At 43.7% G+C, this 16,378-nt stretch overlaps 1 protein-coding gene across 2 annotated transcripts in view; it reads right to left on the bottom strand.

Moving 5' to 3' along the window:
* The window catches only part of EGFLAM (EGF like, fibronectin type III and laminin G domains), a 104,583-nt gene that overhangs the window by 62,068 nt on the left and 26,137 nt on the right, over positions 1-16,378 (bottom strand). Inside the window, exons 2-5 of one of the 2 annotated variants that reach the window (XM_080972398.1) lie at positions 8,441-8,550; positions 6,393-6,476; positions 3,079-3,105; positions 606-723 (exon numbers count right to left, since the gene is read on the bottom strand). In XM_080972398.1, coding sequence (XP_080828524.1) covers positions 606-723; positions 3,079-3,105; positions 6,393-6,476; positions 8,441-8,550 — 339 coding nt within the window. Of the gene's footprint in view, positions 1-605; positions 724-3,078; positions 3,106-6,392; positions 6,477-7,399; positions 7,640-8,440; positions 8,551-16,378 lie in introns of those variants that run through there. The other variant, XM_080972399.1, reaches the window with a different exon arrangement.

The following is a 16,378-nucleotide window of genomic DNA, read 5'->3' as shown; positions in this document are numbered from 1 at the left end:
CCCAGAAAGTACTTCTTGCTGTGGCAAACACATCTATACAACTATATTTTGAAAGGAACTGGACATCTCATCAAAATCTTTTGTTGGCTTCCTTAGTTCGCTGTTACTTCCAGTTCCTACAACCCACTTTCTTTCCCCTACACCTAGTGGCTGTAGATAGTGCTACAGGACAGTGATAGAGCGCATGTTTTTTCATTCCAAAGGTCCCACATCCAACCCCTGGCATCTCCAGGTCAACGAAGTGCCTGGCTGTGACAAGGAGGCAGCCTTGCAGGCCAGAAACTGTATGAAGCAAAGCAAATGCTTCGATGCCCTTGTGGAGACATTTCAAGGAAGTTTACAAAGGTTCCAAGAAACCACATCAGGCTGCATTTCTCCTTTTAAATCTTTAATAGCACTCCTGGCTGTTTTGCCAATACATCTACATCTTGCCCTCTCACCAGCAGTACTTCTGAAATCTTCATCCCCCTCCATCCCCAGCTGCAATTTGCACGCTGTACCCTCTCGCTGTCAGCATGCATTCACCTGCCAGCAAAACACAATGCCTGGGATTATCTCTGCCCCAACCGGCATCCACAATAGCAAGCTATTCGCACAGCTTTTACCTTGCGATAAAGTCGTTACATTTCTGGGCATGCTGGGTCTGCCTTTTCCTGCCCAGCCGTAAGCTCCTACACTTACACGGTGGAAAGTGCCTGGCTTCAAATCTCCAATGACAACTTCCTGTTTGAAATATAAATTGGGGAGAAATATATATATGTATATATGTATTTTTAAAAAAATACAAATAACTGTTTGATTATAAGTAAAATCTTGTGTGGTCCAGCAGAGTTAGACAAATCCTCTTTCTGCTAGAAATGGCAACTTCAGGCTGAATTTGTTCATTTTCTTATTAAGGGGATGTTTAAGCCACCCTTCAGCAACCAAGGCAGCACACAGTTAAAAGAATAACACTAAGCAACTAAAACTTCCACACTTAAAAGAACAAAACTATCCATTAAGAAGTCTTCCACTATAAAACAACATTAAAGTACAGGAGCAGCACCAACCATGAATAAACCCAGGCGAAAGCAGCAATAAAAATTGTAACTATCTGACTTGAGGAAATGTCTGGCAAAGCCTTTTTTTTAAATCTCAGCTTCTCAGGAAAGGGCATTCCAAAATGTAAAGGGCCACAACCAAGAAGGCCTCTCTCAAATGGCAGTGGGCCTGGAAGTAGGACTTAAATATCCATTGCAAAGTTCAAGAAGGCTCATGTGGAAGAAGGCAGTCCTTTAGATCACCAGGCCCCAAGTCCTTTAGGTCCTCGCCTTCTCCCCATAATGGGTAGTAGAGGAAATGCAAGACATGATATCATCACATTGTGAGTTTCTGCAGTTCCCTTCCCAATGCAAGCAGCAGCCAATAATATGGACCAGAGTGCCAAAATGTGTATGATGAGGTCACATCCTAGATTTCAGGCAGAGGGCCTTCTTGGTAGTGGCTCCCGCCTTGTGAATGCCCTCCCATCAGATATCAAGGAAATAAACAACTACCAGACTTTTAGAAGACACCTGAAGACAGCCCTGTTTAGGGAAGTTTTTAATATCTGATCTTTTATCGTGTTTTTAATATTCTGTTGGGAGCCGCCCAGAGTAGCTGGGGAAACCCAGCCAGATGGGCGGGGTATAAATAATAAATTGTTGTTGTTGTTGTTGTTGTTGTTATCATTATTATTTCCTTAACTATGTGATGGCTAGTGCAACCTTCCCCAATATGGCACCTTCTTGCTGTTTTCAACTACAACTCCCATAAGCCCCAGTCAGGGATGATGAGAGTTGTAATCCAAAACATCAGGAGGATACTAGGTTAAGGAAGGAAAGAGAAACTCAACACAGGACTGGTGTTGTTGGTAGCAATCCCATGATCAGCACTTCATCCAGTTCTGGGTTCCAATTAGAGTGTGCCTTTTCTTTTCTTTTTGAGCGTGTAAACAACTACAAGTAAGGTCAAGCATTTCCCCTGAAAAATTCTCCTGAGGGAGTCGTATCTGTTTGACCTACACCCATCTCTCAGCACAGTTCCGACGTCTGTGCTGGAAGTAAATTTGCCGCTGACAGAGGTTTGCTGTCAAAAGCAAAGTTACGCCACATCCTCCTACAGCATCAAAGGCAACTAAGTGCACGATCTAGTTTAATTTTAAACCCACAGCAGTGCGAAGAGAAATTCTAACCTCACTGACGCCCACAAGGACACAATGGAAACAGATGTGCTGACATTTTTACCAAACAGAACCCAAGTTGTACGTTTTAGTCTGTCCTTTGGATAACAGAGCTCAGCACTGCTAAATCTGAGGTGAATGTCATAGGCTCAAACTGCCCCTACTTGCCAGGGAGAGTCCCTGTGTCCCAGTCTCTGTCAGTGGTAAATCACAGTCTAGGACTAGTCTAACGGATGCATATTGATGGCCAAAATGACTTGAAGTAAGAGCACTTGGAAAATTCTGTTATGACACATCAGAATCATTTCTGCAAACTTTGTCAGTGCTCTTCCTTCCCTGCCCCTCTTGTTTGCAGATACCTAAAATCTTACTCACAGTACATGGAAAATTACAGAAAACTTCAGAACAGCTTGAAATTCTATTTCCAGGTGCAGAAAACTAATGATTTGTCTGCCAAATCTCATTGTGTTCTTCTCTCCACCCCCCTTCTTTTAACTCTCTCTCTTTGCATTTGTCAGAAAGATTCACATGAAGACCTTGCCATGGCTTCTTCATTTTCACCCCCAGGTCAATGAGGGGTGGGGAGAAAAGAAAATGGCTTTCTCTACTAAAGTCGGGATTTGGACTCCAGAGTCCAAGCTCTCAGGCACACATGTACTGGCTACTGAAAGATCCCTTGTTTTTTCCACCAGCAACAACCATCTATCTCTCTTGAGGGAGGAAGAAGGAAGAACAACAACAGAGGCATTTCTATCTAGTCATTTACCAGAATGGAGAATACTGGGCATGAATGCTGTGCCTGGGTTTGGAAATTGGGTGGAAATTGCCCACTTTGCCCAGAAATGCAAAAAAATAATCTCCAGAAATATAATACTTACAAAAATGGCTTGCCCATCCATTTGACCCTGGTAGAAGGAAAAGAAAAATAACTTCTTTATGAAGTGCCATAATTAAATAAACATATCGGATTAAACATATTGGCTGCAATACGCATGTTTTTGCAAAGCAATATTCCCTAATGTAATACATGTTATATGCTATTTTCAAAAAACATATACATTTACATTTACCCTAGAAATTGTGTTTTTGTACACATTACTTGGCTGGAGAACTGTATCTCAAAAGTAAGAAAAGAATGAACACTGAAGGATGGCTCACGAATGGTTCCTGAAAGTGAATATTAGATAAGCTCACTTTTAAATGTGAGCTGAATCAAACTCCCAGGCAAGTGGCAATATTTAACTCCACGCCACTGAAGTGTCAGCCACTGATTTCTGCATAGCAAATGCACAGGAGCCAACCAGCTGGCAACCCTAGGTCAGAACAAGAGGCAACAGAAAAGAGTGAAGCAAACCCCCTTTCCTTCTGAAGTGGGACCCTGAGAAGGGAGCAAGGATGCCGAAAAAGACACAAGAAAACACAATGCAAAGAAAAGAAGGTGCCAAGAGGCGGAAATGCAGAAATTTGGGCCCTGGTCTTCCCTGGGGTATTTCCATCACTTGCCATTTTGCAACATATGCTCACGCAAGGGTTGGTGTCTCTAAGAATAAGGCATCTAGCCCGGAATCCTGTTCTCAGTGTGGCCAACCAGATGCCTATGGGAAGCCCCAAAACAATACCTAACTGCAACAACACAACTGGTGTAGTGGTTAAGAGTGGTAGACTCGTAATCTGGTGAACTGGGTTCGCTTCCCCGCTTCTCCACATGCAGCTGCTGGGTGACCTTGGGCTAGTCACACTTCTCTGAAGTCTCTCGGCCTCACTCAGCTCACAGAGTGTTTGTTGTGGGCGAGGAAGGGAAAGGAGATTTTGTTAGCCACTTTGAGACTCCTTCGGGTAGTGATAAAGTGGGATATCAAATCCAAACTCCTCTTCTTCTTCTTCTTCTCACTTGTGGTTCTCAGCAACTGTTATTCAGGGATATATACTGCCTCTGACAGCTGAGGCAGAACACAAACTTACCCTGAATGAATTTGTCTAATCCTCTTTTAAAGGCCTCACTACTTTTAGGCGTATGAGAATTTCTCTTCAAATAATAAACTTATAAGCCAGGAATTATACACTAGCAAACAGGAGCATCGGTGTCTGCTATTTTAAAATTCCACCCACAAGGGTCAAGTCCTGTTAGCACACAAAGCAAGCAGGATTGCAGTTCATAGCTTGCTTTTGTTCACCCACTTACTTTTCCATTCCTGCTGCATAAAAACGGGCCTGAGCACACCCTAGAAAGACTTTTATGCACGGAAGAGCTCTGATCGGTCCCACATGGCACAGTTCACTGGGAATGACCAACAGAGCTGTTCACTTACTCGTATATTTTTCCACACACATGCAGATGTCTCTTTAATTAAAATGCCATACTTAAAGTCAATTTGTAACAAGGCTACCACATGTTTTTAATTTAGAAAGCCATGTTCCCCAGATTACAATTTCTGAAACTATACTGTGTGTGTGTGTGTGTGTGTGTGTGTGTCTATGAAAATAGAAAAAAAACAAAAATGGAAGATAATAGTAAAGTCAGACATTAGTTTTCTTATAGAACACACAATTAGGTCTAGTAATGTCAAGTCTGCTGGGGCTTTTTAACAGTTGCATGGCACCGAGAGATGCAATAGGTGCAGCTCCTCCCAAAACAGAGGGATGCAGAGAGAGAAACTTGTTGGATTTCTCCATATTATGCAACAACAAATTTCATAAGAGTGGAGTAGATGCAGATGGCAACTCTACATTGAACAGGGTGGTCAGCTGCAAAAAAGGACAAGACACCAGTACCTTTGATAAGGGAAATTCAGCAAGTATTGCTTGTCATGAGAGCTAGAATATGCTGTTTTGCACACCTATTAAAAGATGCAGGCACCCTGTTTTGCACTTGGTCACCCTAACTTTGCAGGTACTGTCACAGAGACAGAAACAGGCTAGAGTGGCAAACAAGCCCACTTTACCTGGCACATTAAACCATGGTTTAAGTGAACAAGTGGAGTGCTTGTGTATGCTGTTTAAAAGTTCCCTAGGCAGCCCTGCTGCATAGTGTCACGGAGATATCTCTCTTGCTGTGACATAGCTGGGCTTGTGATTTCATTTCCCTGAAAAAAGCAAGAGTACTAAGCCAAGACGAAACCTTGGTTACTACCTCTTGGTTTGTTTAGAGAGAAACAAACCAGGACCTGATGATGATGATGATGATGATAATAATAATAATAATAAATAATACCTTTATTGTCATTGTACAACCTGTGTACAATGAAATTAAACGAGCTTCCCCCCCCCAAACCCTCAATGTCTTATCAAACAACACACCACCTCGCAAGTCAATTTCGCTGTTATTTTTCGTTCAACAGCCTAACAGCCCACGGATAGAAGCTATTTTTTAGCCTGTTGGTACGGCTGATTATACTTCTATATCTCCTGCCCCATGATATCATGTGCTGTATTCACCACCCTCTGTAGAGACTTTCTGTCCATGGCTGTCAGGCCAGCATACCACACTGTTATACAATATGAAAGGACACTTTCTATTGCAGACCGGTAAAAGGAGTTTATCAGTTGTTTAACATTATTCTTTTGCAAGACCCTGAGGAAATGGAGTCTCTGTTGGGCCTTTCTGACCACCTGAGTTATGTAGATTTTCCAAGTGAGGTCCTCAATAAGATAAACTCCCAGGAATTTAAAGAAGGAGACTCTCTCCACACAGCCCCCCCCCCCCGATATACAACGGGGCAGGTTCCCCTCTCTCCGTCCGGAAGTTTTTGATATCGCAGCAGGGCCAAACATTGGTTTGTTTCCTTGTGGAGCGGTAGCAGCAGGAGTGGAGGAGCAGGAACTTTTCAAAAGAACGCACCAGCATGCTGCACAGTTTATTTTAAACTATGGTTTAATGTGATGGGTGAGCCAGGCCATGGGCTGACCTTCCAGAGCAAATGGAAAGCTGTCATTTAGCCATGATACTCAAGTCTACGGGAACAAAATGGCATTGTTCCAGGTGTTTTGGACTACAACTCCCATCATCCCTCACTACTGGTCCTGCTGGCTAGGGATGATGGGTGTTGTAGTCCAGAAACTGCTGGGGACCCAAGTTTGAGAAACACTGCTCCAGACTTTATTGATCTAAGCAGAGCCCAAAATTCCATTGATCAGTTAAACTGACCTACAAGAACCCCCAAGCATTTGTGTATGCTTAATATCAAATACTCACCATACTGAGCATGTCCAGGCTAAGAGGCACATCATGGGACTGCTGTTTAATTGGTTTATCTGCCTTGAACTCGGTGTAATAGACCTTTAAAATACATTGGTTAGGTTAGGTAAACTAGTAAGAATGGCAGTGAAATGAAGCATTGCGAGTATAAGCAATATTGACGTTCAACTCAGCTTTTACCCCCAAGGCAATTAGGCTTGAAAGGAGCCTTTTATTGGCTCTGACAGGAGGAGTACCCCTCCACACACACACACACACACACACACACACGTCCAATTGTGGTGGGATACTCTTCTTGGCGCAAAAGGAGTGGAGGAGTGTGTTGCTTTTAGGTTGCCAGATTCTAAGAGAGGAGGCGAGACGTTCATGGTGAGCTCCAACACCGTTTTTCTAAAAAAATAACACTGATTTGGGCTTATATCACAGCAACATTTTTTCAAGCCAAATTGTGATCCTGGAGGGCCCTTTCAGGAGGAAAACTTGCAGTTGGGAGAGGGAAGGGTTAACTCTCTCATTTCATCAAAATATAGGGAACGTGCTAGTTTTGAAAGGGTCAGAGGGGAAAGGGGGATACCTAAGCCTAAAGATACTGAGGAGTGTGGTTGCCTGGCTCTGTAAGAACTATTAGACAGATAAAATATGAAAGCGAACAGGAAACCAAACCATACTTAACAAAACAAGATCAGGGTTCTCACACCCTTTACTAGACTACTGCACCATAATCCTTTGAAAGGCAAAACGTATGGTAGTTTTGGATTCCCCTGCCCTTAGATTTTCAGATTAATGCTGCCTGCTGTGTGCTACATCCCATCTGCTTGAAATCCAACCCAGCTTAAACAGGCCCAGGAGAGTTTGGACAGCTGGACCACCAAAGACTTCGGCTGCGTATACAGCAGCAAAGAAACTCAGACCTGCTGGGATTTTTCTTAGCCCTACAGATTTTAAAGTGACAGGATCTTTAGGCAGAACTGGAGGTGGCAGCTCTACACAAAATCAGGCATTACCTTGCCTGTGTGTCCTTTCCCTATGTTTATTGCAAGCCTGGAGGTCAGGGTTTGTCTTGTTTCTTATTTATTGGAGAGCACTTTAGGAATAACATTGTGCCCATGATATCATAATTATTTAAAAGGATGCACAGAGTCAGTTCTTCAGCTGGAGTACCAAATTCTGCAAGGAACAGGACTCTTTTTCCTTTAATAGTTTAAATTAGGGGTGGAGAGCCTGCAGCCTTCCAGATGTTGTTGGAATACAGTTCCTACTGTCCTTGATCACTGGCCAAATTGGAAACATTGCTCTGGTTAGGAAAGCAGTTTTGTGATTCCTCTGAGAGCCAGCCAATCTGCAGTCTGCACAGAAGAGGTATTCTGATTGGTCACAAGGTCCAGCCAATCCGAATTCGGCACAGCCAGCTTTTACTGGAAAGAGAAGATGGGGTTGTTCCTGGGCTCATTCAGCTAAAAAAAGCTGGCTGCACATCCACAACAAGCTCAGGGTTCAGGGTATATGCAACTTGTGCCAAAAGAATGATTACAAGAATATTGACGCTGAATTCCTCCCTGAATGTGTATCACTGGTACTTAGAATTTTGTAGTCACATAAACATGACACCACGAGCTATTGAGACACTCAGTGCCGCATTTATGTATAAGCTAAACAAGCTATAGCTTAGGGCCCCACTCTCTTGGGGGCCCCCAAAAAATTTAAAGGGCAAAAAAACTGAATGTACATTTCCAAAATGTAAGATAAAAAACAAATAAAATAAAACCTACATACAGCAACAGTGTTTTGTGTTGTGTAGGTGCCTATGGTATACTTATTTTGTTATGTGCAAATGGCTTTAGATACCTATTAGGTCCATAAATTACCATGTAGCATATATTCAACACAAAAAAACAGTGACAATTTGTTGTTGACAAAGGACAGCTGGGCGTAGAAAGGGCCCCATTACCTTCAGTAACTTAGGGCCTCATCAAACCAAAATCCGGCCCTGGAGCCACTGGACACAGGAATACCTCCTTGCATAGCCAAAATAGAAAGGTACTCACAGTATACCCGGTGATGGAACTTGCATGCTGCCGAGGCATTCTCCATTGTATACTAAATGCCGTGCAGTTCAGCGAATCCAGGGTTATATCCAGAGGTGGCCCCAGCCTATCTGTGGCAAAGAAATGGCAAAGCACAAGAAGCTGTAGGGTATAAAAATATTGTTTGTATATGGAGGACAAAAAGTGCATGTGGGGGGAGAACAGCTGAATCTCCTCTATTTTTAGGAAAGCCCTCCTGAAAAAAAAAATTAAGATGTGGGCAGAGCAGCCCAGACCCCAGAACTGCTGGACTGGGGGGCATTTCGACAAGGGGCAATACTGCTCCATTCAGCCTGGCCCTGCTGTGCCAGTGTAAGGCCTTTGCCACCCTGGAACTCCTTGATGCACCCAAACGGGGCATTTGGGGGGTTGTGAGAGGTTAAAGTTGCTGGGTTCTGGCAAGTGTCAGCAAGGAGCCTGATCTAGGCCTGTTGTTGCACCAGTCAGAGAGCTAGGTAAAGGCAAAGGGACCCCTGACCATTAGATCCAGTCGTGACCGACTCTGGGGTTGCGGTGCTCATCTTGCTTTATTTGCCGAGGGAGCCGGCATACAGCTTCCGGGTCATGTGGCCAGCATGACTAAGCCGCTCCTGGCGAACAGAGCAGCGCATGGAAACACCGTTTACCTTCCCACCAGAATGGTACCTATTTATCTACTTGTACTTTGACGTGCTTTCGAACTGCTAGGTTGGCAGGAGCAGGGACCAAGCAACGGGAGCTCACCCCATTGTGGGGATTCGAACCGCCGACCTTCTGATCAGCAAGTCCTAGGCTCTGTGGTTTAACCCACAGCGCCACCCGTGTCCCTTAGTCAGAGAGCTACTGTAGCCAAAAAAACAACAACAACCCAAGAAGAACCACCCCACTCCATCCTTCGTGTTGCAAGCTGTGGAGCTGCAGATACAGCAGACTGAATCCTTAAACCTACCTTGGAGGACCACTAAAATCAATGGGATAGACTGGACTGTAGCTCAGGGGTAGAGCAGCAGCTTTCAAACTAGGTCAAAGCTTGGTGGTAGACCATCTGCTCTGCATGTAGAAGGTCCCAGGTCCAAAAGGTCCAAAGCATCTCTAGGAAGGGGCTGGGAATGTCCTATCTTAAACTCCAGAGAGACCCTGCCACTCCATGTAGACAATACTGAACTAGATGGACCAATAGTCTGAGACTCAGCATAATGCTGCTTCCTAGACTTGTACAGTGGTGCTGCTTCTTTTATACTGGAAGTTTCAGATTTTAACAGCTTACCCAGTAGACAAAATCACCCCAAACCACTATGTGAGACGTGCCAATGGAAAAAGACAAGCAGAGCAGAACCATGCATCTTGGAGAGCTGGGCTGGTAGTCTCAATCTGGCCCCTACATTTCATAATCGTCCTTGCCCAAGGACCATATTGCACTCACTCAGTGGGTAGGTACATATTACCTTTTCTTACGCACAGAAGCCTGAAGACATAACGGACTTGCTGTGGTATCTATTTAGCTTACATGAAGTTTTGAGATTTGATTGAATAATAATTATCTCACAGTGGATGCAAAGTGATCATATGAACCGAATCCATCCAATTTCCCCGAGCCATATTTGAGTTATTCTGCTAACTGTACTTAGAATTCTAAAATGCTCAGCTCTCGTTTTAGAACCATATGGAGCAGAGTTGCCACTTTCCTAGTAATCCTAAAGCTGTGTACACATTACCAGTTACTGTGGCACCAGTCCTCCGCTCCCACTGTTTGTTTTTGAATCTGTGAACACATGGCGTTACCCAGGGACACAGAGCTATCCTGTAGTCTCTGGCGAAATGCTGTGTTTCAATGCAGTCCAATCCAACTTGAGCATGATATCCTTGTTCAGGATGCACTGAATACCACTCCGATGCACACAGTGACAAGCAAATTCAACTTGAAATTCACAGTGGAAAAGCGACCTCACTGCATTTCAAGCCGGTAATCTGTACACAGCCAAAGACCATGTTCACACCATACCTTTAAAGCCCTATGATACCACTTTAAACAGCCACAGCTTCCTCCAAGCTGCAGTTTGTCAAGGATACTGAGAGATGTTAGGTAAAGGCAAAGGGACCCCTGACCATTAGGTCCAGTTGCGGATGACTCTGGGGTTGCGACACTCATCTCGCTTTATTGGCCAAAGGAGCCGGCGTACAGCTTCCGGGTCATGTGGCCAGCATGACTAAGCCACTTCTGGCGAACCAGAGCAGTGCACGGAAATGACGTTTACCTTCCCGCTGGAGCGGTACCTATTTATCTACTTGCACTTTGACGTGCTTTCGAACTGCTAGGTTGGCAGGAGCAGGGACCAAACAATGGGAGCTCACCCCGTTGCGGGGGTTCGAACCGTCAACCTTCTGATCAGCAAGCCCTAGGCTCTGTGGTTTAACCGACAGCGCCACCCTTACTGAGAGATGTTAGGAGGCTCCTATTCCTTTCACAGAGCTACAACACTAACAGAGCTACCGATCCCTGAGAAGAGAGATAGATTGTTCAAACTCAGACATCCACATATCCCATCATGTTTCCAGAATGTAGCCACTCTACCCTGTACATCAGGCTTAACCAACATATGCCCTTCAGATTTTGTTGAACTCCAGATCCCATCCACTGCTGCCAACTTAACCAATGGTCAGTGGCTATGGGAGCTGTAATCTTAACATCTGGAGGGCACTAGGTTGGCTATCCCTGATGCACATCAACTGCAATCATAGGAGCAGCTTGCCCAGTGTTTCAGCTTTTTTTTGGTCTGAAAGGTTTGCCATGTGTGTTCATTTCATCATTGCCATGGATCTTTTATGATTTTTATCATAGGACCCCTTTGTTGCTGAAGCTAACAGACCTTCCTGGTTAATTGCTGGTTATCCTTGGCAAGACCATCAAAGAAAGAATGAATATTGGGGGTGAGGGAGAGATTATGCAACACACACACACATCCTCAGCTAGTAAAGAATCAGTAGAGCTTGTCCAGTTATTTTCCGGCTAGAAGAAAGCTTAAAGCTGCTCATATCACAAGTTCCATCTACCTGCACATTTATTTATTTTCCTGTCTTGGAAATAAAATGCTCAAACATTAGTAGCCCATTAAAACCATTGCTAGTCAACACACATGTTTATATTAGGCGTGTAAAAGGAGAATAGATACTAATTCTTTAAAAAATAAATAAATGAAAAAGATTTATATTATCAAGAGAGATTCTGATCTTTATATAATCATAGGTTGGATTGGATGATCCTGCCCATCACACTGGAATCTTTTTATGATGTTACGGTTCATTTGAACTGCTTTTATGATGTGTGCTCTATCCATATTGTACACTGCTTAGGAACTAAGACGCGGTATTAAGCTGTATATCAATTATTATTAATAAAATTAATATTATTGTGCATGTATACATATATAGAGAGAGCACTATATATTATTATTATTATATAATAATATGTCCTGCTCACCCATATATGTCCTGCTCACCCATTTGATAGACCTATGCATGGCATATAGCATGCATATAACATCCAAAAAGCTTGGAGCAAAACTGGGTGGCTTTTTAATAGATGTTCCATCCTCACCTTTCAGGTCGATTGCAGGAGCTTATTCTACCTGTGTAGGCTCTATTCAGACTTTACACCCCTGCACAGATGTGTGTGTACACCTACTTCCCTTCACAGAGCAAGCGGGATCAGGGGACAGGTATCCAATCCACTGTGTGCTTCTGGTATAAAATGAATGAGTCCAGTGTTCTCTCGGTTCAGCAAGAGATTAGATTTGCTTCTGTGGTAAACCTCATCTATCAATTTGAACATTTTGCCCCCTCCATGATTGCTGGAATTACTGCTGTGCCGGATTAGTCCGATTTTAGCAGCTAATAATTTTTTTAAAAGTTTAAGGTAGAGAATCTATCCAGCACATGGACAGTTCTCATCAAAATAACTTCAGCAATGAAGTAAATTGATCAGACCTCAAACTAATCCCCATTATTTGATAGCTGTTTTCCGATACACAAACGGTTCTCTGCCTGATTGCCAGGGCAGAATTCTTACTCGCCACAGGTGACTAGTAGGTCACAGGTACAGGCATGTTTTACATACTTTATTTTAAAATGTATTTCTCTTGGACCAATCTGAAAATACAAATGGTGCTATTTACAACAGCACTATCAACAGCCTCTTCTTTCAACATAGGAACAGCATGGCAGGGTTAGGAGAAATGTCCTTGTGCATTTGGTGGGTGAAAATTGAAAGTGCAAGTAGATAAACAGGTACCGCTCCGGCAGGAAGGTAAACAGCGTTTCTGTGAGCTGCTCTGGTTCGCCAGAAGCAGCTTAGTCATGCTGGCCACATGACCCGGAAGCTGTACGCCAGCTCCCTCGGCCAATAAAGCGAGATGAGCGCCGCAACCCCAGAGTCGGCCACGACTGGACCTAATGGTCAGGGGTCCCTTTACCTTTACCTTTCATACCAAGTTAAAATACTGGAAGCTAATGTTCCAAGACAGAGGAAGCTGCCTTATACCAATTAAGACCATTGTCCCAAGCTTAATAGTACAGCAACTAACAGTAGCCCTCACCAGTGATGTAAAGTGGAAAAATTTCCAGTGCGTAATTTTTTGGGTGGAAAATCTTCTATTGCATCAGTACATTAGGAAGAATGAATGGACGTCAACTGCAAAATTTGGGCAAGGCTGGCAGATGTTAGCTTTGTTTATGAAATGCAAATTCAAATTCCCAGCTCATTATTATTTCTGTTACGGAACTTGCACACTTTTTGGGTTACGTTAGTGTTTCCTCCTGTATGTTTTACGAGTGTCTTTTTAAAACAGAAACAGAAACAAAAAACCATTATTGTTCCTTTTATGAAAATCAGCACAGGAGCACACGGATCACGGAAGTCGCTCATACGCAGTGGGAATGGTGGCTGTAGTAGAGGGTGGGGATTTTATTTTTAATTTTTTCCATGGGACAAGCATAGACTGGCAAAAGCAATGGAAGAAGCTTGGATGGCAACATTTTCAGAGAGCCAAACATACAGCATGAGACTAAAGAAGAAAAACCACTGTTTTTCATGGGAGGAAAAGGGGTGCAGCCCATTGTCAAGTGTGGCCTCTGCAAGTTTGCAAGTGATCTAGAATGTGCAACCAGAATGTCTGGAGCAGCAAAATTGGTCTCAGGCCAACATGTTACTGTTAACTACTGAGGTGGGAATAATAATAATAATTTATTACTTATACCCCACCCATCCGGCCAGGCCTCCCCAGCCATTCTGGGCAGCTTCCAACAGGATATTAAAAACACAATAAAAGATCAAACATTAAAAACATCTCTAAACAGGGCTGCCTTTAGATGTCTTCTAAAAGTCAGATATAGTGGTTTATTTCCTTGACATCTGATGGGAGGGCATTCCACAGAGCGGGCGCCACCACCGAGAAGGCCCTCTGCCTGGTTCCCTGTAGCTTCACTTCTTGCAGGGAGGGATCCGCCAGAAGGCCCTCGGAGCTGGACCTCAGTGTCCAGGCAGAATGATGGGGGTGGAGACACTCCTTCAGGTATACTGGGCCAAAAAATTTATCACCCCAAGGGCAGTGAGAGTAGGTGCCTGGGGTGAGTCCTGAGGGCCAGATAAAGAAGTTTGGAGGGCCACCTTTGGTCCCAAGCTCTGAGATTTCCCACCCCTCATTTACGATTTTTATGTAATTACATAATATATATTCTGCCATTTGCATAAGGGCAGTTTACAGCAGGAATACAGATTACAGAAAACTCACAATCCTTAAAAACATATAACACGTCAGTAAAGAACAATTATTGAGAACAGCAGGGGCAGTCAGGTCTCTTTGCCTTCAAATGCCTTCCAGGAGCAGGAGCATAGCTGCCTAAAACTATAAAGAGGTGGAGCCAGATGCACCTCAGGGAGAATTCCACATGCAAGGAGCCACCACTGAAAAGGCCCTATTACCTCATATTGACCATCACCTCATATGCTGATCTTAGAGCATGAGCATCTTGATATATGGAGACCAAGTACCTAAAGAGTCAAGGCTACTCTTCTCTGTTCTTTAAATACTTCAATATTAATCCATAGAATGGGAGGTTTATATTTAATAGGAACTGAAACCAAAATAAAAGGCTTACATTTCTTTAAAAGGACTTAAAGGTGATCAAAGAATATGATCTCGGAACCAAAAGCACATTCTATAGAGACCTCTTAGATAACAATTTTCTTGGCAAAAGGTCTTTATAGGTACACAAACACCACTTTTATTTTCTGCAAGCTAATGATATTGCCGACCTTATCTGTTGTGACAGAGGTGGAAAGCTGCGAAGAGAGGGCTTTTCAACCAATTCTAACAAAAATGCCAGGTGAAATGAAGTTATCTTAAAGGTCACTTTGGAAAACGTGAGATGAGGCTTCCATCAGGTTTGCTCTTGTCATTTCCACAAACATTTGATCTTCAGCTAAACACAAAACTTAACACCATACAAATACTCACCGGTATTGATCAGCAACAAGATGTTCGGAGACGGGGAGGGAAAGCAAGCAGAGAGATGACATTTGGGACTTTTAAATAATTTATCTGATTGTTTACTGCTATGGGAGAATTTGTGGGAAGGGAGCTTAGAGGGATGGAAGTGAGCTGGAGCAGGGGATCAAGGAGAAACATGATTGCTGTGCCTGTCTCAGCCTCGGGTTACATATGCTTCAGGTTACAGATGCTTCAGGTTACAGACTCCTCTAACCCAGAAATATTACCTCAGGTTAAGAACTTTGCTTCAGGATGAGAACAGAAATCGTGTTCCAGTAGCATGCAGCAGCAGGAGGCCCCATTAGCTAAAGTGGTGCTTCAGGTTAAGAACAGTTTCAGGTTAAGAACGGACCTCCAGAACGAATTAAGTTCTTAATCTGAGCTACCAATGTAGTACGAGCTTTATCAAACTTCCCCAAATTTGTTCACAGGCCAATGGGGCCGGGGGGGGGGTCTTCAATTTAGAGGTTGGAAACCTCACACTCCAAAGACAAATGTGATTCCCCATGCTTCTCTGTCTGGCCCTTGAGATTCCCCATGGGTAGTGATGTTAAATTCCTGAGAATAATCTTTTGGAGAATATTCTCAAGAATATTCTTGATTAATGAGGTGTGTATAGCGGGACACGGGTGGCGTTGTGGGTTAAACCACAGAGCCTAGGACTTGACGACCAGAAGGTCGGTGGTTCGAATCCCCGCGACGGGGTGAGCTCCCGTTGTTTGGTCCCTGCTCCTGCCAACCTAGCAGTTTGAAAGCACATCAAAGTGCAAGTAGATAAATAGGTACTGCTCTGGCGGGAAGGTAAACGGTGTTTCCGTGCACTGTTCTGATTCGCCAGAAGCGGCTTAGTCATGCTGGCCACATGACCCGGAAGCTGTACGCCGGCTCTCTTGGCCAATAAAGCGAGATGAGTGCCGCAACCCCAGAGTCGGTCACAACTGGACCTAGTATACCAGTATTACAACACTTCTGGCTGTGGGTAAGTTTAGTACTACATGTCTCCATGGAATCTGCTTGATCTGTGCAGAAAGTGGCTTCCTGAAACTATGAACAGCTACAGCAGTTTATTTGTTTATTTATTGTGCTTGTTAAACTTCCACCTCACCCTTCTGCTGCAGCACAGCAGTTTTCAACAATAACAGTAGAAAATAGAAGTAAAGAGGGAAGGGAGATGGAGAGGAGACGAAAGCATTTCAATAAAATGTAAAAGTAAAAACACATCCGGCTGGGTTAAAGAAACAAAGATGGAGATTCCAAGGCAAAATAGCGGGGTGGGGCAGAAATTAAGGTCCAGAAATCCAAAATGGAGCAGGGGATGTGAAATGTTCTTTTCTCCTGCGTGTCTTTGAATGACCACAGCTCAGCTGTAACGAGT

This window comes from Podarcis pityusensis (assembly GCF_964106645.2).
Source record: "Podarcis pityusensis genome assembly, chromosome: 11".
Taxonomy (NCBI): Eukaryota; Metazoa; Chordata; class Lepidosauria; order Squamata; family Lacertidae; genus Podarcis; species Podarcis pityusensis.
The sequence above is the reverse complement of the archived record's forward strand: the minus strand, read 5'-3'. Positions and strand labels throughout refer to the sequence as shown.